Source organism: Strix uralensis, chromosome 9 (assembly GCF_047716275.1).
Source record: "Strix uralensis isolate ZFMK-TIS-50842 chromosome 9, bStrUra1, whole genome shotgun sequence".
Classification (NCBI taxonomy): Eukaryota; Metazoa; Chordata; class Aves; order Strigiformes; family Strigidae; genus Strix; species Strix uralensis.
The window spans coordinates 2,438,774-2,465,000 of record NC_133980.1 but is presented as its reverse complement, the minus strand read 5'-3'; the positions used below and the strand labels follow the sequence as shown (position 1 = coordinate 2,465,000).

The 26,227-nt window shown below is 37.2% G+C and overlaps 1 protein-coding gene across 1 annotated transcript in view; it reads right to left on the bottom strand.

Moving 5' to 3' along the window:
- RSRC1 (arginine and serine rich coiled-coil 1) overlaps positions 1 to 26,227 on the bottom strand; it is a 174,261-nt gene that overhangs the window by 93,664 nt on the left and 54,370 nt on the right. Inside the window, exon 5 of the mRNA XM_074878222.1 lies at positions 3,564 to 3,600. Within this exon, the coding sequence (XP_074734323.1) occupies positions 3,564 to 3,600 (37 nt within the window). The remainder of the gene's footprint in view (positions 1 to 3,563; positions 3,601 to 26,227) is intronic.

Below are 26,227 nucleotides of genomic sequence, written 5' to 3'. Positions count from 1 at the left end.
AAAGAAATGCCTTTTTATAACAAAAAAAAAAAAAGTGAAAAATCTTGTTTTCAATTCAATACAATTTCAATAGGAAAAACCCCAACCATCCATTCAGCCTGACACTTCTTCAATAAGAGAGAATTCAAGCTTGCAGAATATAATTGACCAGCATGGAATTTTGCCAGGATACCAAGATAAACATAATTACTCATATTAAGAGTGTTAATTAATTGTTTGTGAACACAAATAATTGGCTGCTTGGTTTTATAGCTCCTTAGAAAGCCAACAATTCCATTAGACATCGCTGTCCAGCAGCCGTACTAGGACCAGTGAGCTGTAATCACCAGAACTCTGAAACTAAGCCAGTGAAAATCAGTGAGAGGTCGATCCCTGAAATCAAGTTCCAAGAAAAAAAAAAAAAAAAAAATAGGGATACCTTGTAAATAAGTATTAATACTTTCTGGATAAAGGAGGGGCTTCTTTGGTTGGGGTTTTGGTTTTTTCGGTGGGTTTTTTTTTTTGGTTGATTGATCATTTATGCAAATTTTTCTACTAAAGAGCTCTTTAAAAAGACCAAAGAGCTGCCAGATGGAGTTATCCAACATCAGTTATGGATCGGTGACCTTGATACACACTACCTACGACACACGCCGCAAACAAAAGTGTAAATACTGAAAATAAAATAGTGGTAAAGCCTCACGCGAGCGCTGCGATAGCCTGATTGCAAGGGCCTGATCCGCACCTGCTGGGGCTTATTGATTAACACCCAGCGCGGGGAGCACCGCGTTCTTGGCAGACAATAACTCCATCCTCACAAACCACTGATGGGCTAAACAAGCTATTAATGACAGGTTGCTCTTCATCATTTAAAACGGACAGACTCTGCTGCTTGACCACAAGGACAAGCAGGTTATTGCTTTGAAATGTTATACAAAAGACACAAATAAGGTCTCTCTAATGATTAAACCACACGTATGGCTCCATGGTTCTTTTTCAGTAGGGCTATTAATAGAAAACAGGACCTATTCAGAGTTGCAGATATATAATCATCTATTCCAAGGTTTCTACTGATTGTTAAAACTTGTTACTTGGAAAGGAATTAGCTAAGTATAATTCAGCAAATGCCCACCAAAATTTCTGGAATACAAGCCTAATTACTCTATGCTTAGAACTTTGTCGTTTCTTTTCTTATCTAACTAAAAAAATATATATGTTTCTGAGCAGATGTAGCTATTGGAGGTCAGCAGGGAGTGGGGCTGTGACCCACTGGCACAGTCAGCCACGCACGCTGGCCAACCAACCCTTCGTCCCAGCAGCAGTGGCCAGCATGGCTCCTCCAGGAGGGCCTGAAACAGGCCCACAGACCTGCCAGGAAGTTCTCACATCTACAAAGAAAATATTTTGTTTATAAAAGCATCTGGTTTTAAACTGGAAGCAATTCCAAACAACAATTTGTAAAATATTTACCAATTTTTTTAACAGCAGTTGCTGTACCTCTTTCTTTCACTCCCATGTGTAGCTAGATGCTAGATACCAGCATGGCAGAAGCTACTTAAACATGGGCAAGCAGTAAAATATAGGAACATGCACACCCCATAAGGATTATATCACAAATTGTAAAACACCCTTTTTTTACAGAAGGGATTAAATAACAGATTACCAAATCAATATAAAGACTCTTCTTTTTTCTTAAGAGGGAAAAACATCCTTACAAGCATTTGGAGATGCAGTAATTCAAAGCAGTAGAATCAGAGCAACCATTTGGCTTAACTCTTCTTCCCTATAATTCTTGGAGTCCAAAACGTTTTTGTGAACTTGTCTGACATGACACTGAGATATAAAACAGTTTCCAGCATGAATATTCCCATCTGTGGGTGTCTCAGGAAACAGTTAATTTCCTTGAGCACCCGTTCACAGGACAGATTTTCTAAGGTCACAGGGAAAAGGAAAAAAAAAAAAAAGTCTCAAACCTGGAGGTTTTTCCACAGATCCTTCAGACAAATACAAAGCAGCTAATGTATTTAATGAAGACAAAATTTTATTCAAATATATAGTGAGTTATCCCATAAAGAATTTAAGGTATCATTACTCTGCAGAGGATCTTTCCAGGGCATCTTCCCCCAATTCCCAGAGAAACCCTGACCACCAGTGAACGCTACTCCCGGTCCACCCCCCAACCCCAGCTCCTCGGAACCCACAGATCCTCTTCCTGCTGCACCCGCCGGTTTGAGGTGACATGATAAATCAGAGCTACAGCTCCAGCTATTGCAGCACTCCCAATTTAGAAAAAGTACCAGTCATGGTCATCTGTCAAGACTACAGCATCTTTATAATGCATTAGAAAAATTCTCTGAACCCATCAGATTACAACTACCTGACACCGGCAGAGGAATGAAACATTTTAAAAATTTATTTAAGAGATTCAACTAGCATGCAAGATACCAATGAAACTAGCAAACAAGATTAATTTTCAAACTGCTCTAAGAACTATTCATAACACTCAGCTATTTATTCCATTTACAGATTCAAAATACTAGTTGCAATGGAACATTTAATATGCCACCATTATAAAGGGGAAACTGTTGACAACTATGCCAGAATATACATCCTTTTCATCCTGCTTTTACTCCAAGAAGATATTGGTACACAAGCTCCTACAAATCATATTTCCCAAGTGATTCCGAAAATGGGAAGCAACAACAGAAAAGCAATTTTTTCAAATGCTTGTGCCATACATTGTGATAAGATTTTATTTTAATAGCAGTACAGAACAGTATATGTTATTTGGATATTATATGAAAAAATTAACATGAATTTAACACTTCTCATGATGTCCTGAGATATATGTGCCATTAATGGTGAATACTTTGATTTAATGGGACTTAATAATCTGTTTAGATGAACTACGTAATGTTCTGATGATTGCTGATGGTAACATCCTAGGCTCAATGAGCTTCAGACTTGTGACAATATTGTATTTTCTCCAGTTTTGATCAACTGATTAGTTTTTAATGCTAAGTATGTCTTGCCATCACTTGCGGTTTGAATATGTTTACTTAAACCAAAAATATTTTGCATCTCAATTATTATTTTATACTGCAGCACTGAATGGAATTTAAGTCAATACATTATTCATAAAGCAAAGACAAGAGAAAAAACAAAGCTGTGCACTTCTTTCAAAGACTTCAAATTACTAAAACATACCATATTTATGCATGCAATATTTGATTGTGTATGTGTCTTTTTTTTTTAATCACAAGTTTGTTGTTTTCAGATCAGGATATGCCAAAAATCCAACACCAAACAATTTTTGTTTATAATTAAGGCAATCATCAATCCAAGGATTGTAGTCCATTTTATTTCATCTCTACATCAAAAAAAGTAATTTAAAAAAATTAAAATTCCCTTGAAATGGTAAGATAAATGAAAATGTAAGTGCCTTCACATAATAACAGTAAGCTGACCCTCTGGGAAATGGTTGACTTTCTCAATTCAAGGTATTCAAAGCTCATTCAAAAGTGTTCATTTGGAATGCAGATATCAAAGATGATGCAAATGTTCAAGAGAAAATTAAAACTTACCAGATGTTCTAATCCAGCTTTGATGTTTCCAGAGTCCCTGTAACAGAAGAACAAAAGTTCTAAATAGTTGCTAAACCCTTGTCTGCAACGATTTGTGTTTAACTTGGAAATGTCAAAGCCATGTAATTTCTTGAGTATGTAAAATTTTTACTTTTAATCTTAATCATTGCAATACCTGAAAAGTATTGGTTATCCTAATGCACCACTACAGAATTATTTAAAACCTCAAATTTTACCTGCCCTGAAATTGCTATAAACTGTAGCAAAGCAACAGGACACTCATTTAAAAAACAACATTTTAATATAATAATCCCACTATTCACACTGGAAATAATAAAACAAGACAGTGCATAATGCTATTTATCAAATCCACATTCAGTTGCTCATGGTTCTGCTTTGCCACGACTTCAATAATAAAATTCTGTGACTATTTACAAAGGTGATGGACCGAATAAATTGTATGTTAGTTAACTAGGTCGTGGCAGCCATATTGAAACTTTGCATTTGACTCCTGACAGCTGAAAAAAAAAAAATACAAATGTACAGCTACAAAAATGAGATGTAATGTCAGATAAGGACAGCTGCAAAAAAATGGACCAAACTCTCAAAGTAAAAGCCCTGAAAAGTAAGGAGAATTCAGAGTGAAAATTAATCCTGTAAAAAAAGATACCCTGAAAGAAAACTGAAGCAAAACTAATTAAAAAGTCCCCAAATTCCAAGGCACTAAACAAGGCAGCTGGTTTCCGCTTCCATTGACTCCAGGTTCTACCTGCTTCCAAAAATGCGACTGTGCCTTTTGAGGAAGATAGGCTGGAACCATGGCAAACAAAGAGAAACCATATCCCACAAGGGTTTCACGTAATCAGTTCTTGAACTATATAGTGTAGGATGTATTTATAATATCAATTTTTCCACAAATTATTCAACTATATCAAGCCACAGGAGCAGAAACCCCAACTACAGTCCTCTAAGACAGCAAACCGTGTGAGACTGAGGCTTCTGTTCTCTTTAATACTTAGTACAGGCTGGGTAAGGCATAATGTGAAGTAAAATCTGAAATGTTACTAAGTACTGAATAAGGCTGCATTCAATTACACATTTTACCACCTTGCTGTTCTGTATTTTAGACTTTTTACAGAAAACTTTTATTTATAATTTCATAAACCTTTCAAAAAAGTCCACTACATGCTTTTGTTCTATTTGAATAGATCATGAATGCAGCAAGAAAAAAAAAAAAAAAAGATACACTTTCCTTACACCATTATTTTGTGTTTTGAAACAAGAATTTCTTATTCATGGCCATACAATATTTAAATAGAAATCATCTCCCACATCTATTTTTGAGGTGCTAAATGGCCTTAAAGAATTTAATTACTTTGGAAGCAGGATCCAAGCAGCTGATGCAAGGAGCTCCCAACTAATGGTATAAAACCTGCCCTGTTAGTGGTCTGTCTCCTGCGCTGTCCCTGTCATGACTTCATCAATATTTGTGCAACTCCTTTTGCCCTGTGCTGAAAGCAGCCTTAATTCAATTATAGGTCTCAAAACTGATAAAAAAGGTCCTGAAGTGGAAAATGCGAAGAGATTATTGGCAAATGAATAAAGATTTGTATCGAGCTAACACACAAGAGTACAGCAGGGTTGGGGTTTTTTTTAATCATTCCCTGTCTTAAGTCTTCTGGGAACAGTGAGTTTCCCTTCCCCTCATGCAGCACATCGATTTCTGAATTAGACTGCAATATTAAATAATTAATATACTTGCCATGATTGATGTTTTGCATTAGTTGAATATTAGGTTATCAATCAAAATCCACTTGGTTTAATGTAATAATATTGAAAAAGTGTCACTGGCTGTTCATCCAATTTGTAGTTGAGGCAGCACAGATAGTAATATTGGTGTAACACAAGGCTCTAACGCAGGAAATGCAGTGGTTGAACATACATAAGGCAAACATTATCAAACTAACCAGGACAAGGTTGAGGTTGTCCTAAATAAACCTTGTGGCACCTGTCACTTCCAATGAAAACCTCTTTCCAGCCGGAGGCTGCCGTGCATCCATCAGCGATGACAACTAGTGAAGCCATGGCATAATTTTATCTTTCGAGTTAAACGATAATTATACAAATAAGACTCCCACTAATACTACATTTCAACTATTGCTTTATGCAAAAATCAGACCTGTTGCTACAGCTCAGTCTAACACACAACCTTAGATGTCTACAGAATAAATACCTTAATCATTAATACCATAAATCACTACAAATAAAAGAGCAGTTCTATGCACATCCAATATTATAATACTCCTACAAAAGAACACCATAAAAAGTTATCTTACTTTTCTATCATTATGAGGTAATAATTTACTCAATTTTTACACCACACCACATAGCTCCCAACAAGATACATATCTGCCTTTCAAACCGTCTCCAGTCCACCACATTTTTTGTTGTTGTTGTTCATTAGGCAAGTTTGGTTTTATTCTTGAGTTTTTCTTTTTTCCATCAGGGAAGCTCTGGAACTGTGTTTCCCTGCTACAGTCAAGACTTTGTGCTGTAAAATACTAGTTGACATGCATGTATTTTAAAATCATACATTAAAAACAGTAAGCATAATACTGAGGCTAATCTAAATGTCAGCTTTTGGTAATGTCAGGAGAAAAAGTTGCAGCTGAGCCAAATCTGAACCATGGTCATGAGGGACCTGCACCAACAAGCCAGGAATTCCATTAAGCACATGTGGCCAGCTTTTGGATTACTTAAAACCATAGCGTGAGTAACTAATTGAGGTAGTGTTAACTTATCAGTGCCAGTTCCTTTGCCAGCGAACTAAACTAAAAGTATTCACTAGCACTTGCTGGAAACCTGGACATACATTCATGTTTGTAAAAATAGACCCCCAAATAAAACTAACCACTTATCAAGGGAGCCGAGTAATATGCAGTATCTTCAAAATATCCAAACTTTAGCTATTATAAAATAACTTAAGATTTCACAAATAATTTAATTTTAATAAACTTATAGCAGTTTCACACAGGACTTGTAGAACTAATACTTATTTTTGCACAACAGAGCTAAACAAAATGTTCATTTAGACACAGCACTCAGGAGCAAAGCACCCTCAAGAAGCTGCAGTGTTAACAACATACTACAATGCCAGTCACTTATAACTGTGAGGCTACCTAAACCAAAAAAAATCTCAGAGATGTTTTTACTTATCATTAAAACTGCCATTTCAATTTGTTAGTAGGTCTCTTATACTCTTTAAAATGACAAACAATTATGAGAGCCGAGTTTAATCCGTGCTGCTATTCAGATCAGTAGCATCAAACTGGAAGTATCCTGCAATTTTAAAAAATTTATTCCAAACTAAAACAAACCACTTCAGTCCACATTCTTCGGTTCCTCTCAAGTTGCTATCAACTCATTCTCAACACTTCCCTTATATCTATAGTTAATAATTTTCTTTGCCATAGTTTTTTGGTTAGGACCCATAGGCCATAGAATAATTCTATGGATTATCTATATCCGTGGATATTCTAGGATAGTTCAGGCTGAAGGGCCTCTGGAGGTCTGCAGCCCTACTGCCTGCTCAAGCCAGGCTCAGAGGCCAGACCAGGCAGCTCAGAGTTTTATCCAGGCTGGTCTTGAAAGCCCAGGCTCCCTGGGCAACCTGCCTTGGTCACTACATGTCCTCACTGGGAGCATTTTTCCTCCTGTCTAGTCCAAACTTCTCTTTTTTTTCAATCTGTGCTGGTTGTATCTTTCCTCCCACCACACACCACTTCCTTCTCCTCGGTGACCCCCCTTCTCATCGGGCTGGGTGGCTGCTGGGTGCCCTCAAAGCCATCTCTTCTCCAGGCTGAACCACCGCCAGTCCCTCAGGGCCCCTCACAGGGCAAGTGCTCCAACCCCGGACTGTCTTTAGTGGCCTGAACTCCACACTAAATGGTCCCAATGTCTCTTTTTTTTCTCCTCAGAAGCTAAATGAATAAATAAATCACCTCATCATTAACAAGGTCTTTGGCAGAATCCCCTCCAGTTCCACAACATTAGCTACAAGCTGCAAAGAAAAAGGCCATACACAGCATTTTGGGTCAGGCTGCACCACACTCAAATAAAGGCCTTCTAACTCCACTCTCCATGAATGCCAATGTGTTAGAGCTGTTCATCAGGCAGTGTTATCCCAAGTGCTTACAGACAATTTTCATAGAGCTCTCACACTCTTAGAATTTTCTTGGATCATCCAACAAGCACATCACATAATACTTTCAAAAATCTGTCAAGTATCATTTTAAATTAATCCCTTTTTTGTCCCAGTATGCCTCTTGGATGAAGAGCCTCAGTGAAAGATGTTCTTGGAACAGCCTCATGTTTTCCCGTTATGTTAACATGCTTCCACTGCTTGCTGTCATCTAATGGCCTTCCCTACAGATCTTCCTGAGTAGCACACACTTGCTATTCTTCTTTAGCATGTTATCAATCCCCACTTATATTTAAGATAAACAACCTCAAAATAAACAGCTGAATCTCTTCAGAGCTTCTTTATGAACTTCAGCAGATGACAATATATTAAACACCAATACATGAAATGGGGTAAACGTATGATGTGAAACCCAGTTTGAGTGGTGGTCTAGTTCCTTCTCCCATCTCTCTAAGCTCTGCGTTGAAGACGGATAAAGGGAGAGAAGACAGAACTGAAAAAAAATATGCCCTAGATGTTAGGAATGATACTAAAGAGTATGCTGAAGAGGATGAGTGAGGCTACTGCCATCAAAAACCCTCTGCCTCTCCTGTCTTGAGCTTCTTCAGTGTGAGGAATATACATTGACCCAATACGGCCAAAGTGAGGAACAGTCTCACTAAATGCAACTATGGTGGAGGTGACAGCTATGGAAGAAGTAGACTAGTCAGCTAACTCTAGACCTTTCTTTTTGTGTATCATTATTTTAGCAGATTGGCACCTCAAATTCAATAAGGCCTTTGCCTCATCATTTTCTGCTTCTGATGCTCACAGTTGTCTCAAAGCTGATCTAAGAGATGCTTAGCTTATCAGTAGGCACTGTAAAAAAAAAATAAATCAAACTACTTGAAATCAGATTCAGATAAGGAATTTATTACACTAGCCTTGACTACACCATCTAGCAGCATTGATAACACTCCAGATTTCTGACTAAATCCCAGCAAACACCACCACCAACAGCTGGTAACAATTTCCTTCCTTTCTCTCTCAGAATGTGGAAATTCCCCATCTAGAACTCTGCCAACGTGTGACAAGATCATCTCTCTCAATGGTGAGTGTAAAGGCCAGTATCTCATGATTCTCCAGACTAGACCTGGGCCCTGTATATTCCTGGGAAAAAGAAAATTAGGTTTCCACATGATTACACACTATTTAATTCTACCCTGGGATATGCCAAGATAGACAACTGCTCCCTCACTAGCACTTATTTTATATATCAATCTTTGCTGGATTTACCTTCCTCAGCCTTAAAAGTCTGTACAATCAGATTGAAGGTATTCCAGATATTGAATTTTAGAGGAGGAGGAAAATAAGGAATAGTTTTCCCCTTTTTCTAACTTTTATTTCTCATGCACATTTTGGAATAAGGCATCGTGTGTACATACACACACAGTTTAACTGGATGGGTAGCCTGAACGATGCACTCATGACCTTATCACCATTTAGTGATGCATTTATGCAAACATTTAACCAAGTTATATTCTGGAATAGCTTCACAGACTAATCTTAAGCTCACAGAACATGCCAGACATCAAGAGTAGAACAGTCATGGCCAGATCATGTCTTTGTTCAATTCCAGAAAAATAAAAGCCTGATGTAGAAAAAAGTATTTTCTCCCTATCGGCAACAGCTAGAGTAAAAGCACACAACTGTTACATTTGCACGGTGACTGTTCAGAACTCACTACATATTTGAAGTTCTTCCCTGAGCTAGCTTGAATTTCAGCTTCAGAGTTACAGAGTCCTGGATGTGGTTTTTAGAAATGGATACCCCCATCATATTCCACCAAATTTTCTAGGTTTTGTATTGTTGTGTTTTCTGTAAAATTATAGGCTAATGTTTCCAAATCTGACTTTAGACCATAGATACTTATTTCAGGAGGCTTTGAAAGACACGACAAAGATTACATAAAAATCTAAGCCCTATGCCTGTCCTCTCCTTCGATACCACCTTTAAGAGGACAATGCTGATTCTCCTGGGTAAACAGGTAAATTCATACCTATCGACTTTTGCTGACAAGCTGGTCCAATACCAAACTGCTGGCAAAGACTATATAATGTGAAGAAACAGAACTCCAACAAATGTTTTGCTCCTCAACACTACTACTTAACCTCCTCTGGGTTATAAAGAAAAACCTGAAAAGTAGGGCTATATTTTTGTAGCCATAAGTGGAAGTTACATCAAAGGGAGTATACAAAAGGCAAGAGGAGAAAACCATAAAAGAAAGCTATTTCCTCCTGCCACTCTTATATAAAGATGAAGGAAAAAACCTTGAGTCTTTGGAAAGTAACCAAATAACATATGCAAACAATATTACCAATAATGAAAATCAAAATCTTTGCAAACTACTACTTACACAAGTTACACCAAGACTCTCAGAACTACACATGTCTCAAAGAGAACCCCTTGACAGTGGAAACAGCTTGAAGAGTTGTGTCTCCTTGCATCTAAAAACCCTGTTTTCTTCCATTATTGGAGATCCAATCAATCAATTAAAGGATTACAAAATAAAATAGTGAAAGTAACTCAGTGGTGCAATGCCGACATCAGAGAGGCTATGGAGGAGAAGATACACAGGGCAGTAACCTGGCTGTTATTCTGATATCACTAAGTATCCCTAAAACCAACATAACGCATTATTTGAGAATTTTCTCTTGCACATATGAGCTCAACAACACGAGATATAGCTAAACTAGTAATTTTATGCTGCTCTTTCTAATCTTTTGCTCAGAACAAGCTCTCATCAAAAAGAGCGAAAGGTTAGGGAATCCTACACGTTGATAGAAAAAAGATCCATGATGTTTTTTAAAAAGTGTGGAATGTTGTTTTGCTCTTAATATAAGACTCAGATGATCTGGAACTGATCCTGAAGTGTAAAGACTCCAAAGCTGGTGGTGGTATGCTCAGTGGCTCCCTTGCTCCAGTCATCCAAATAATATATTTCACTCAGGAAAAAATGGTAAGAAGTTTGGCCAATTACTAATAAATTTAAATGTACCGAAGATTCAAGAAGATCATACAAAGGTCATTTATCAAAAGCAGGAAGAAAAGCAGAAGTCACCCCCCCACACAAACACATATGGAGTAACTTGGAACTGCTGAAGAACTCCCTAGAATATAATGCAAGCTAAACTGAATCATGCTAAAACCAGGGACTTTAAACAGGACACAAGGTGAAACAATTTCCATAATATGTTATCCTAGAGAGAAGAAAAATCAGTACCCAAGAGACCTTATCAAATATTCAAGAGGGGGAAGAAATATATAACTCTGGCTCACAGAGCAAAATTCAAGATTTTATGCAATTGAAATAAATACTGAAACTAAATTGAGAGGTGAAAAAACCAAAATACAGTGTTGATAGAATCAATATTTTCAAATAGACTCTACAAAAAAAAAAAAAATCCTTCTTCTCCATAAGTATTTCTCAGATAAATAGAGCCAAAATAACTACCCCAAAAGCTTCCAATTCTGTTTTACCAAGACTTCAGGTCAGATATGGAAATCCCATAAATTATCAAAGCAGGTTGCTTTATCCTGGTTGCCAGTTCAAGCCATTCCTCAGATAAACCTGGTAATTCAAAGGACCTCGGAACATGCAAGTCCTTGGAGTTTTGATATGTGGAGTGGTTTTTTGTGGTTTTTTTCCCTGGGTTTTGGTTGGATGGGTGGGTTTTTGTCCTCGTGTTCTGTGCACGGGGTTCCCTTTACAAAGAGTAAAGCCTTGTTAATCGACGTTTGCATTCCTAGCAAACATAAGCAATTAAGCTTTGGGCTTTGGAATGTCACTGTCTCTGTTAACCAGATTATTTGGTAGTCTTAAATAAATTAGACAACTTTGGCCTGTTTTACCTTTTCTGTAATATTATTTAGTAGATATTCAATTAAAACACATCCTGTAGGTGAAAGTGTATGAAAACATTTCCGTAATGGACATTAGTGGTAGTAGGAAGTGTTGCTAATTAGCCTCAAAGTACAAAATAGATTACAAAAGTAGCAAAAAGCCCAGCAGTGTAAATGCACAGAACGCTGCACTGAATATTAAACAAAGCAGAGCAAGTTTTAATGTTGGTAAGCATAACTATAGTAAAAACTCTCTGGACTAGTAAAGAGTGTTACAGGTTAATGAGGAACATATAAAGAGTGCACAATAATTATCATACCTAACACCTTACCATCTGTGTTTGGATGACTGCAGAATATAAACACAGTTTATCAGCATTAAGTCTGAAACTAATTACACATGTATTTCTATTAGCATACTGTTAGGATAAATATTTAAAACGTTAGATTTTCCTCAGCTGCACTCATCTCGCAGTATTGAGGAATATTAAATTTATGCCTAAGTCAGTGAGAAAATTTAAATGTTCTAAGCACTAAAACAATATGAGAACAATCAATTTTCCATTTTCTCAAAGCTTCTAAATCCTCCTCATTCACCCAATTACTACTGTACTTAACCTAATGAAATTTTATTCTGCAGGAACAATACTATTCTTAAACAAATTTTTGAAAAATATAAGATTAAAAACTTCTAGACAAAGAATAAACTCCTAGAGAAAAGATGCAAATAAAATTACTATCATAATCTTTTGTTTTTTATTTGCAAGTATAAAACTGAAGAGAAACAAAAGCAGGGAACATAGCATCTGTCATATCAGAATATAAAAAGATGATCCTGGCACAAAATGAAAAAGCTCTAATTCATTTGCAAATCAAGCCTGCCAGTTCTATTTCAAGCTGGCGGTAACTGTCAAGAGTTAACAAGATAATCACTTTCAATCCTGCCTTCAATGGTACATTACACTGTTATTCCATTCAATAAGGCCGTTCTTTGGGGCACTAGATGAATGGTTTTCATTTCTAACTCACACAAAAAGTTGCAAAAAAAATCCATGGGGCTTAAGAAAGAAATCCCTTTATGGGCATTTATCTGCCGGCACTTGCTTTTAGGCAAAATGAGATATTTGGATACATTGGTGTCCATTCACTTCCTCTATTCCTTCAGGCCCTCAGTCTGTTGATAAAAAAAAAAAAAAGCACACAAGGAAATCTCAAGCCTGTTTTGTTTTTTTAAAACTATCTATGCACGTTAAACAAGTTCTGTACTAATGTCTTGCAAATACTTCAAGAATACACAGCTCACTACAGCACACTGAAATGACATCATATTTGAACAGATCCATCTTTGTTTAAATTCATTATAAACTGTACAAAAACCAGCGAATGCTCATGAAAATTGTGCTTAGGGAAACAATAACCAGTTCCTCATTAAATTTTCAGTAACAATAAAGTTACCAACTAAAGGCACTCAACCTATGAAACAAGTTAATCTAGAATTTGTCTGTATCAATTATTTGTAATTTTTTTTTTTTAAAGATTCTGTGTTATGCACTCTTCCTAAAAGGATAAAATCTTACAAAAGTTTATCGAGTATTTAAAACTTATTTGCTGGCACACAATTTTCTACTGATCTCTGTAAAAAAACCTTGATGCTCTCACTCATTGCTCAAAATTCATCTTACAAGATACTACCTGCACGTTAAGGTTGTATTGTACCGATGAACATTCTAGTACTGAGTATTCTACAGTGACAATTTAAATCTCCTATACCAACTTTAGAAACAAACACTAAATCTTGGGGGTTTTTTTTCTTCAAATCCCCATAGATCTCAGCTCACAGAACAAAGCTAATACCTATATTTAATATCTTCACTAAGTTAAGCTTATCCAGCCTCGGGTCTGTTACCCATAATCAATGTCAACAAGCATACCGGCAATACCCATCTGTAGATCCTTTTTTTTTTTTTTTTAATTTTTTAACCTTTTTTTTTTTTAAATAAAAATAAATAAAATTTTTCTCAAACTCAGGGACACATCTTGCCAGTTACTTCTTATGCTATTTGCATACCTTACAAAGAACATTTTTGATCGTCTTTATAATCCATCACTACAAGTCAGACAACTTTTTCCATACACCCCTCGTGCAAATTCTCTTTTATAGTAAGAGTTTCTTTTATGAGAAATCTAAACACCAGAAGTTACCGGCAGGCTCACAGGCTTTGGTTTTGTTCTTTGCACTTCACACATTTCTTCAGAGGTTCTAAACAGAGTGATGTTCTTATAATTAAAAAAATACTGTAACAAAACCAAAAACTATATGCCTGTATTTCTGCAGTAGTAGAACACAGTCATTTTTGCTGCCCTACTGCCCCTGCTTCCCAAAAAGAAAGAATATAAAATAAAAATGAATTAAAAGTTCACACGCTTTGGAAAGACCTTGAAAGAGTACAAGATGTTGCACTTAGAACACAAATTAACAGAAAGTGAACAGACGGATTTCAAATAGCGGGTCATGGCTTTGGGTAAGACTAATACAGTCCCAAAAAACCAGGAGCTTGCCGTAGAAATTTGGGATGTGTTTCCTTTCTCTCTAGCCACCACCAGTACAACGCCGGTACTGCTTAAAAATAAACAATTGATAAAAAAAAAAAAAAAAGCCAACCAAAACCAACCCTCCGTTCTGTAAAGCAGACATTCGGCATAAAAAACAAAGATAGGCAGCAGAGTAATTCTTCAGTAAAGGGAGGTATTTGTTTCTAGCATTCACAAATGATTAATTTCCACAGCTCAGATGAAAGACCAGGATGACCCAACACTCCTAGGACATACATTTTAAGGCCAAAGACTAAGAAAAGGTAGTTTCACATTTCCATTATTACTGAAGACATGTGCAGCACTTTGGCAACCATGGTCAAGTTCAGCTGAGACCCACAAAGTGCCACTTTACTGAAATTCCGCCGCTTCTGACTGCATTTGATCCAATTTTAGCACACTGAAACCTCGTGCTTTTTTAGGCATCACTGTTGGGAGGTATAAAAATCCAATTTGTAAATGCTTTTGCACTGTTCCTCTTTGTGTTCCTGCAGTTTGATTTTGTCGCTTTAGTTTAATTCCTCTACGTTCTTTCATCTGGCCTGAATTTATCTCCCTAAGGAACGCAGGGGCACACTCAGAATATACTCTAAATGTTTAAAATATGTTTAAACGTCAGACAGGCATAGGTTTTCATTCCTATACAAGGTAAATTTTTTCCTTCTGAAAAAAGCCCATCTACTTGATCTCAGAATATTTAGTTTCTATCTCCTCAACTACTTCTGCTAACACAGCTTGTAGCATTTCTGGTCGTAAGAGACTTGAGTTTCGGGTTGTATTTCACAATTAAACAGTTTGTTTCTATTACAACCTATGTAGCCCTAAAGCAAGCCTTTGAAAGTCTCTTGGTTTCTGTAAGATAGTCATTCCAAGCAGCCCAAGCATCTGCTGAGGTCGGAGCAGCTCAGAAGATTCTCCAACATTGGTCTGACATGAGGGAGAAGCCCCTGTTGTTACATGAATAACATGAGCAAACCCCAGACACATTAATAATACTGCAGCCATTTTCTGTTTAAATAAACATACCATAACTATGTTTGAATGGTGTGATTTGCATCCTCCACAATATCTCCTCAGCATTCAAATGCATCTTATCCTACGTGACTCCAGAGTTTTGTACATGTTTTTCAATATTTTTAGGCTGGTAAGTTATGGAGAGCACCACAAAGGTCCTTTTATTTCAAGCAGAAGACTCACAAATTCTTCTACAAGGCTGTTTTGTTAAAGCCCAGATGAATTTTGAAAACATGTTCAGTAAGAAAAAGGTTTCTTTGAAGTCTGACACTCAGTAAGGAAGAATGTTGTGTCTTCTACTAACAACTTCCATGTCAGGCTGTGTTGCAAGACAAATTTATAAAAATTAAAAAGGTGGAGCTTAAGTCATTCAAGCTCGGTAGGAATTAGTTCCCTTGGCCACAAATAAAGGGAAAGAAATGGTATTTCATCAAAACAGAAAAAAATAAAAATTGATTGCAAATCTCAAACATACCTGACCAAACCCAAACCTGACAGTGACAAAAATAACCTGAACATGCTTTAAAATTAATGGAAAGGTTAGAAAAAAACCCAAACCAAACCAAAACCAGCTAATTGAAGCTCATAAAGAAGAAGATCTGGAAGAAGAGGAGATCAATAGAGATCACTAAAGCAGTCCCATTTACAGCAGTGCCCACTTCAGCACCTTTGTTTTTACAGCATTCAGTCAAACCAGTGCTGGTTACCCATATGCTAACAAATCACCAAAGACTGTAAAAGCACTTTTAAATACATATAATAGCAAGGTTCAGAACTTGGAGCGTATCTTGATGATAATATTTCAGTATTCAATAATAAAGACCTTCAGAGTTGCCAGAAAAAAAAAAATCTGTCACACTTGGACCTCGTCACAGTGGATTTGTACTTAATACAGCTACATCAAGATTGTAGAGAACAGGCTAATTTGCTTAAATTATCTGACAAGGCTAACAGTTTTCTTGATTCCAAGAGCAATTAACTCTTTGCTAATTCAACAGCAGCACTAGACAACTAACACTAATAGGTCTGTATCTTGCTTATTTGTTACTTCTTTCTCCAGCATTTGTAATGGCCTCTGACTATATAATTTACAAGTCTGTTATTATTTGAGAACATTAATCAATTCTAAAATTGCTTTTGGTCTTGGGCTTATTACACATCTTCTGCTCCAAGAGAAACTTCAGAAGCAATAGATATATTCAGGACATTGCTATGTCTGTGTTGAAAACACTGATACTGTCTAGAATTTGATGTTCAAAATATTATGGTGAGTTAAGGAAACAATAAAAGATCTGCAAGTTCCAGTAAATCACAACTTGTTTTGTTTTGGGGTTTTTTTAGAAGTTTTTATGTCTTAACAAAACCCCATCAAATAATGCTGGTGAAACACTTTGTGCTGGTTGAGTTGCACCAAAACCTCCTTACGGTTCTGTAATTGTTAAATCTACTGTTCTTACCATGTCACATTGGTCTTACTCATTTTACCCTCCAAAATGCTTGCTTTCATTAATATGCTTTTAACCTTTTACTACCATGAAAGACTAACATCATCTATTTTATTTGGCATTTATCGTTCCCAGCACTTCACAGAGAAAGTCTCCGGTGAAACAGAGAGCAGCACTGGCTTTGCAAGATGCAGCAAACTGCCCAGAAGTGGCCAGCCAAAGTCTAGACCAGAAATCTTGCTACTCATTTTGTATTTTGGCATGCCTTCAATGAAATTAAAATAATTAGTATTGCACACTACTGATTTACCACCGAGTGGACCAAAATTAGAAGAAAAGACAAAAATATAAAACATGTCTCGTTCTACAGCCAAGATTTCCCTCAAAGGTTATTTTTCTAATATGAAGCCAAGAGATTCCTGAAAAAATTAAGTACCATAAGCATGGCAGGCTCCAAGAAAACTTGGATCTTGCGCAATCTGGAGCTTGAAGATTAAAACCAGCACTTCACATTGTACCTGCAAATATTAGAGGTAAAGAGAAGCATTCTACAAAAACAACTTCTGAACAAATAAGCAGCCAGATCCTTGTACAGCAGCAATTTCTAGAGGATTCACAGACTACACAGAAAGACCTGGGAATGTGGACGGTCAGGCTGATGACCGAGCAAGCACTTCTGGTGGAAAGAATTTCTAACCTGCAAAAAACCCAGAGAATATCCAACAAGCACCTCAAGTTACAAACCTAACTAACAAACCGTAGCCACACATCACAAAGCCTACTTCAAGTTCTCGGCAGCAACGTTCTTCGGTCTTCTCTGGGGAAATAAGTTGGAGCTAGATGCCTATTAGTCCATAAAAGTTACCCTAATCCCTATATTTTTAGCTGTACCCATTTCAGTTCACCTCAGTTAACACCATTTAGGAGAGGAGACATGCTGAACCTACACAGACTCCCCTCAACAGACTTGTATCGACGCAAGCCAACAAACTCTGCAATGGGAATGATTTTATCTGATCACACAACCCCTCCAGCACCCGCCTACCTGGCCGCTCATGGAGGACTTCCTGAACCTTTACAGACTCATGCTCTAAGACAAGCCAAAAGTGGTGCTGGTTTACATTAAAATGTTACTTTTTACAGCAAAGTAAGGCAGACAGTTCAGGGTGGTCACTTCAACCATCCCAGAATTAGTTGTCCTTGTGTGTGAGTCAAGCTTTTATACTCTTTCAAAGAAGGAGCAGACACTAGAGTGAGCAACACCTTTGCTAACAGAAAATTTTGCCTCTCTATGATGCTACCAGAACTAAGGATTTTTCTCTATTACAATACTGTTCATATTTTCTTATTTCATACCCTTTAAGAACTGTATTCCTGACAGTCTTCCTGATGTTAAATAGAGTAACATGAATACTTTGCTAACTACTAGTAGAAGACGATGGTAGAGAACATCGGAGTATCTGTGCTCTGAAAGAGATTCAAGTCAAACTTAAGAAAAAAGAATGTAACATTCACAATACAGAATGACTGTGCAGGCTGATGGACTGATCTACAGAAATAACGTATTGATATGGCTGAAAAAAATCTAGTATATTGGCTCTTTTCCTAGATTTTCAGTTTTGGCTGAAAGTTATAATCACAATATATGAAATTATTATGTCTTGCAAAGAAGTGCCAGAAACCAGTGGCCCCAGAAACTGGTACTGGAACCGTTCCAAGAAATCAAACACATTCATGTAACAATTGTCAGGACCAAGAGGCCTTTTACACAATGGCATGACAGGATAAGCCACCTACTTAACTTTCTGTTCAAGCAAGATATTGGAAAGTTACGTGAACATTTGCGCATAATAATTTTCAGTCATTCAACACAGGTCAGGATGCTGTTCTAACAATGAAAGCAAACAATATATAACATATCCCTTGGTCATTGTGGTTTTCAGTCAACCAGGTCAGCCTGCAAGGTTAGCATCTGGATGGGTAACTGTTACACCAGGACCAATAGCAGATAATGAAAGAAACTGGAAGAACCAACTGAAAAAATTTAAAGTTGAAAACCTTGTATCTACATGCAATAGAGAGAAAAATAGTTTAGTTAGCTATGTGTGGTTTTTTGCCAAGCAGTAGAAAGAAATACAGCATAACCAACACCTGTGGTAAACAAAAAATGTTCCAACTGGATATAAGATGGGTGAAAAATCATTTCAACCATGGAGAAAAATTTGCAAACTCTGCCCGATAGCTGGAATGTAAGGTGAACCCTTTTTCTTGTACATCTGTAATGACAGAAGTTGCACAAACCAATGGAGAAGTATTTGTAAAATGTCCAGTCTTTCTACACATGACATGGCCTAGTACATACTTCTTAGTGTACTACAAAAGCACCAAAAAAAAAAAAAAATTGGTCTTCTTAAAAGCTTTCCTTTTGCCCATTCTATATATGGCACTTACATCATTCATCACGACTACAGTAACGAGGAAGGCTGAAATTAGCACTCTAGAGCATCTATACCCTTGCAGGATGTCAGCAGATGTGATTGTTGAATGACAAAAAGCCAAGTGCTGAGAAATATTTGAGAATGCTATAATAGCCCAGCACCAGGTAGATTTTTTCTTTTTTTTAGATTAAAATATAGACCTCCAAAGTCATAGCCAATTCACTATCTCTTGAATGTGGAATTGATCTGAATGCAATTACTTTACTCTTTTTAGCTCCATTTGACTTTGAACTAAACATCAATTAGTGTACAAACATAATACTGCAGGATCTGTTAACTCCAATACCGATTTTTCCATAAAAGATCTAAAGCAAATTTATTGGCCTTCATTTAATAGCTTTCAGCAATCACAAATATCACACATGAAAGCTCAACTTCATTTTCTGATGGTCACTTAAACCCTTAATTCTCACGATAAAACTCCCTCAGTCTCAGTTTTAAAACCCTTAAATTAGCAAACAAGACACCACATAATATATGCTATAAGCATAGGTCTTCTCTGAAAAGCTGGGACCTTCAAGTGCTTCAGCTGCGATACAAGCCATTGAGCCATGGCCAATATAAGCTAATTTGAATAATCAATATGACAACCTTATTTTTCTAATGCAAACAGGATTGATACAGTAAGGTGTCTCACTGCCACATCACAGTCATGGCCTCTTTTAACCCCTAATTAGATTTAGGCGATTATCCCTGCTCTTCCTTACAAGTGTACAGCCCGGATAAGAGATGACAAAAGCTATCTGCCACTTACTCAGCCTTTGCAGACTGCAGGTTATCCAGGGAGATACAGGGTAAGATCAGCAAACAATTGTTATTCATATCATCTACAGTTTTAAGATAGTCACAGTTTTCCATACATGCTAAGTGAAAATAGCCCAGAGCATTAGGTAAATGCAAAACGCTTAAGAACATCAGGGTTACACAGATGGAAATTCAAGGTGATGTTTGGGAATTATGTTTAATTCAAATTGGTTATCACAAAGAAAACTATCTAGCGATGATTTTCTTTTTCAGACAGGAAACACTGAGTTTTCAGTAATGTGTGTTCATTGTCTATTTGTGTGTAACACTGAGTATTTTACATGGCTATTTCTTGGGAAAAAAAAAAAAAAAAAATCAAACTTACAAACAGCAATCCCAATAGAATTACATAGCTAAACAAAGTACTAACAGACAGAGAAGATCTATTACAGAAATGTAATCACATTTCATTTACAAGAACTCTTATCTCAAGCACTTAAACATAAAATTTAAACAGTTTTCCATTTTATTGTACTCAGTATTTGAGCTAATAAGATATAAAAGTATAATCATGTTAGCAACATTTCTATTGCATTACATAAACACAGTGCTAGATTAAAGGCAGACCAGGAAAAAGAAAGCATGATGTTGCATATAGAACTAAATGCTTTATTTCTCCTGGCAGAAATAAGTATCACTGGTATCATGTGTGAAAACTGCCAAGCTAAAATTAGATCATGTGTTCACAAAATGTCTATTCCCATACTGACTAAAAAAAAAAAAAAAAAAAAGAGTATTTCCATACATATTACCCATCTGTGAACATGTTTAGCATGCTTTTGTGACCAAAAAAGAAGTACTCCCCTATAGTATGCTTTTCTTAGCAGGCTATGCGATCACAGAACTGGAAGGATCATTTATCCAGATAAATAATGATCGTATTATCTCACTGCAACCCACTCATGACTGGAGTAAAATTTTCACAGTTGTTTGAAAGACATTTGGCTAGCACTTTGAAAATCACTAAAAGGTAATCTATTTTTTAAAATACTGTATATACTGTGATTAAACACCCCCTATCAGCAATACTCTATCTTCAAGATGAAGTAGACTACAACTCAGCCTCTGCACTGCTCCTTTGGGCTTTATTTCCCAGCGAAGATTGCTGCTACTCTTCCCAGTTTTCTGCTCCTTCCACATGCGAGTCGGAAGCAGCAAGCACTGTCTTCTCCTCGCTCACCCCACCAAGCAGCTACCCTGATGCCAAAGAAGCTGGTGCATAAAAGAGGTTCCCAAGATGTTCAAACATGAAACTATCCAGGCTAGATTTTCATCACTAAGGCTTTTTACTTGCTACTATTATTTATATCCATGCCTTTCAACAATTTGTGATTTTATTAACTCATTTTTCCTAGTAAAGGTTCAAGATACGGTCACCTTGAAACCATACTACTTAATGGTTATGCAGAAACTATGGATATGGGCTTCCTCACGATGCTTCCGATGCATGACCCTACCTACAGTCCCTGACATTTCCCTTTCTCTGGAAAAAAAAAAAAATCCATAACAAAAAAGTTTAACAATTTCTTTGTGGGATTTTTGTGCAATGTACTATACATTTGAGCAGCCTTTTGAACATGCAAAATCATCTCTGACTGTTACTACTTCTTTAAAAACAAAGACTGTAAAGCTCTAAGTGCCTAAAAATAACCAACCAAATCTCTAAATTAGGGGGAGCAATAACGAAAGAAAATGATTAGTTTTCTACTCAGGTTATTTGAACTGTGAGAAAATCCTTATGGACAATCTTATTTTAACTTCAATCCATAAAATTCTCATTAAATTGCAGAAAAAATATATGTATTGTGTTCTCTATAAGTGTGTTTCACGGGTCAGATAAAATTAGTTGATAAAAATGGTTTGATACTGGAGAAAACAGTCAACATGAAAAATTGCTCCTGTCCCTTTTTAGTTGTTTTTGAAGTTTCCCGTTGGACTGCTTTGCTTTCTCAAAAAAAAATTCCTGTTAAAAGTTTGGAATATTTTCTGTTTATTAATACAATTAGCAGTTAACACAAATGGGGATTTTTTCTGTACTGAAACTTGCAGCACAGAAAAGGGAGAGCAAGCAAATAACATCTGCTGTAACGGGACTGTTCACAGCAAAAATCCCAACAGTCTCGCAAACACCCCAAAGAGCCTGATGAACCCTCCAGCAGGGAGGGGTGAAGGCTGCCGTCCTCTGCAGTCGAGGGCACGCCTCCCGCTCACCCAGAGGGATTTGGGTTTCGTCCTAGGGGCTCCAGCCTCGCTGCTGCTGGCTGGTTTGCTTCCCCAGGCACCTCGCCACACCTGGCAGCAAACAAACGCCCCAGAGCCCCGTTTTAGGAGGGGTCACGTACGCACCGACAGCCCCTTTGGCAAAACATCTCACGGAGAGGTTAGCGGAGGTCAGCACAAAACGAAGAATGGGACCCAGGGCTGCGGCACCGCAGCTCCAAACCATAGCTACTCACCACATCTCTCAAGATAAATATCTCGAGATAAATCCATCGTATTTGAAAGACACATCTGACTACTGCACCGTACCTGTTCCAGTGTCCCACAAGTCCTGCGCCAGCTCGGGCAAAGGACCTCTGGCACCAAACCGATCCCCGTTAAGTTGCAGCATCTCCCCTCCTGTGATACACACACGTCGTAACTGCTTCATAAAATTCTATTTTGAGTTATAGGGCAAGACTGATAAGCTTGAGATAAGCAATAAGTTCTGGCAGGAGGCGAAAAAGGGCCACTAGGGACATCACATATAGTGACAGCAGTAAGGAATGTGGGATTGTCACTTTTAACCTTTTTCAGTATTTTTCAGTTTTCAGATACTGACCTAATAGAACTTCAATATATAACTTCATTAAAAATATATAATCAGCAGTTGAGGCCTACTTTGGATTGAATAAACTGATCATCTTCAGAAACGTTTGCAAATCCATATGGTGCAGCCTCCATTCAGCAGGGAGCAGTGTAGATATAGCACACAATCTTAATGCTTAAAGTGCTTAAGTCTTAGGATCAGATTAGTGATAATTTTATGTTAAGTTTATCAAAACCTAGGAACCTTTGTCAGAAGAAAATTTCTCTCTCATAAAGGAAGGTGAGAAGTACAACCTAAAAATAAGGCATTTCCATTATTCAGAATATATTACTAAGACTGCTTGGAGTATAATTTTCAAAAATAATAACCACAAGTATATTAATTTCAAGCATTTAAGATCCAGATCTAAACATCTAACATCAATTCACTGAGTTATTATAGCCTGAATGCTTAAAAAAAGAGACAGAAGTAGCAAATTTATTAAACTAGAAAAAGAAATAAGTTACTTATGGACACTTCAGAAGGGAAGTAGGACGGAGCACAGGATTTCTTGTTACCTGTATTCTTTTCTTTTCTGCTTTCCTTCCTCTCTGTATCATGCCCAGCACTGAAAAGAAATGAAAGCTGAACTGCACTGCAAGGAAAAGCTGCCAAACAGCGAGCGCTTAAATGCAGCAATAAGAGCTAAAATATGTCAGTCCAGCCTTGTACATAATGGAAAGGGAAAAACAACTGAGAAGAGTTGTGGGAAAAGAAAATATTTTAAAGTTCTTAACATGCTACAATATGGAACATTCAGAATAGTGTTTCTGTGATTTTTTTTTCATTTATAAATTGTGCTTTAATCTGCATTTTATTGAAAATAAGTGAGCAAAACCTCCAATGTTTCCAATTAATATCGGTACAGCTATTTCTCAAGAGGAGAGATCTATTATACAACCTTTAAAGTTAAGGGAAATAGCTTTCAACAAGCTCTGGGGCTTAAAGCTTGTTTTGTTTTTTTAAACAAATTAATTGGTGGATTTTAATCTTTTGTCCTCCTCTATACAAAACACATCTTGACCTTTTAAATAAGATTTAATGTCTCCCACTACACATAAGCCTCCCACCTTCTCTTCCATCTTCACGCTCCTGACTTACAGAGGACCTGCCATAAATGAACTCCCAGTAGAAACTAATGTTGCTACATTATCAAAAATTTCATACAGATACTGTGCCGTATGAGGTTTTTTAACCTTTATTTCCTAACTATGGTAAACAGTGTTTTTTACTTTTATATCAGGAAAAAGGGAGATGGGAAGACAGACATATGAAGCCTTCTCACTCCTCCTGCCCCCGCAGAGGTATGGGAAGCATTCCCCATCACACTCTGCTAAACATTTTTCTATAAATTCATTGTGTGTATTTCTTGAATATTTTTCAAAGCACAGAGCAATGCCCACCTGACAAGAATCAATGGAAAAAACCCTTTTTTCTCTTTGACACAGCATGATCCCATTAAGCAGCCTCAAAAGATTCTGATCTGAGCAGCAAAGTCAGGCCTTCCTGATCAATTCCTTAATCCATTTTGAGAGAATGGACTGATCTTGCTTTTTCAATTTCAGTCCAGGAAAAAATCATTCCCAACATAATTCACCATTAAATGGGCCTTGTCTTACAAGAACTTCAGCAGCTGGAAGCATATGAGGAGCAAGTCAGAATCCAGGAGTATCACCAGCACCTCTAACATGCCTCCTCTGGGTCTTCCCATTTCTACCCTGAAAGTCACTTGCCAGTCTTGTCTTTCATGGATCTTTAAAGATGATGCTTTTAACACTATAAATAATGTACAAATTGATGCCTGGAGTGGAAATGATTCCCAGACTTTTCCTCCAGAAAAACTTCAATTCATTAGGTTACCACTGGGGTTGCCATATCTATGAAAAAAGGGAATAAAACCAAAATAATGCTGAAGTAATGTTGCCACAATTCAGATGTGGTGCAGGCTGGAGATACTATGCTCTACGTGTTGGCAGATTCTGCTGCAGAACTGAAGATGTTTTATTCCAAGATTGGATCAGATGCTGTGAATAGAGATGAGACAGGAAGAGCATGTGTACCTGCTATATTCTGAACTCCTACGGGCACCAGACTCAGAAATTCAGCGGATATGCTCAAAATGGAAGACTTGGGTTGGGCAGTCTTCCCCATGAGCGCCTTCCCACTTCAGTGGAAAATTAATGAAATTATATTGATGTAGAAAAACATGCTCTACCTCCTTCCTTAGCGGTGCCCAACTAAACCTGTCGATGAGGATTACCCCAGCAGCCCTAGACTGCCCTGGATCTGACAAAGACACCCACCAAGGACAGGTTGCTGTTGGCATCTGCTGGAAAATACGCAGAGTTAGCTCATGACACTTCTAGGCTTCCAGTCTTAACTGCAAGGGGTCAGAACCACCTGAGGTTTTAAGCATTTTCCCTCCTCAAGTAGCTGCTTCTTAATGCCATCTCCTCCAGCAGCAGACAAACGATGACAATGAAGGGAATAAAAGTATCCACGTGTTTGAGCACTCCCGTTTTGTTTGCAGGATAGGAGAAACAATAACGCAAAGAATGAGCATTTAAACAAAATAGGTTTGAACTGACTCAGATGTAATTCTGTAACCCTGAGGTCTCCTGAGTACCACAGACTTAACATTTAATGGGACACAAGTTCTGCCTTGAACCAAAAAAAAAAATATTCTGTAGAATTATATCATTACTTTATCTACAGATTCACATGTATTTTTAGTTTCCCCTCTATTTTACTCAGTAACAATGGCTACAACTTCTACAGTAACAGAAAGACCAAACAGATCTCCAAATGCCACTCTTGTCTACATACCCAGCGTGGGGACACAAGAGGAGAAAGGACAGGGAAGGGACGGCACTACTACTGAGTAAGAGCATCCTACCCAGCACAGAACCAGGAGATGCCAAGGATGAAACCAGAGCCTGGAAGTACATTTACACTCTTTCCAGCTTTATAAACATACCTAACAGATCTGTGTCAAAATCTGTAACAGTTTTGTCTTCTGCCTTCTTGTAAAGTAATCCTTAATCACACAAATTATTTATTTTGATACATTCCGTAAAGAACTTCTTTACCAAAAACTGTTACTACATTAATGTTCCCAAATTCTTTTACTTCACCCAACAATTTAGATTCGCTTAAGTTTTTCATACTCTTTTATAATTCCAAATAACAACAGAAAGGTCCAAAATTAGATTGCTATTAGAAATAATTCTTCGAACAAAGATGTCACTCCTTCCCTTCCTAACCAAAAGAAACAGATGCTTTATAATGCCCATAGCAGGTAAGTTCCATTCCAGAAAAAGCATTCTTTATCCAAAAAACTAAGGTGAAACAGAGACAGTTTAATATTTTAATGTGAAATT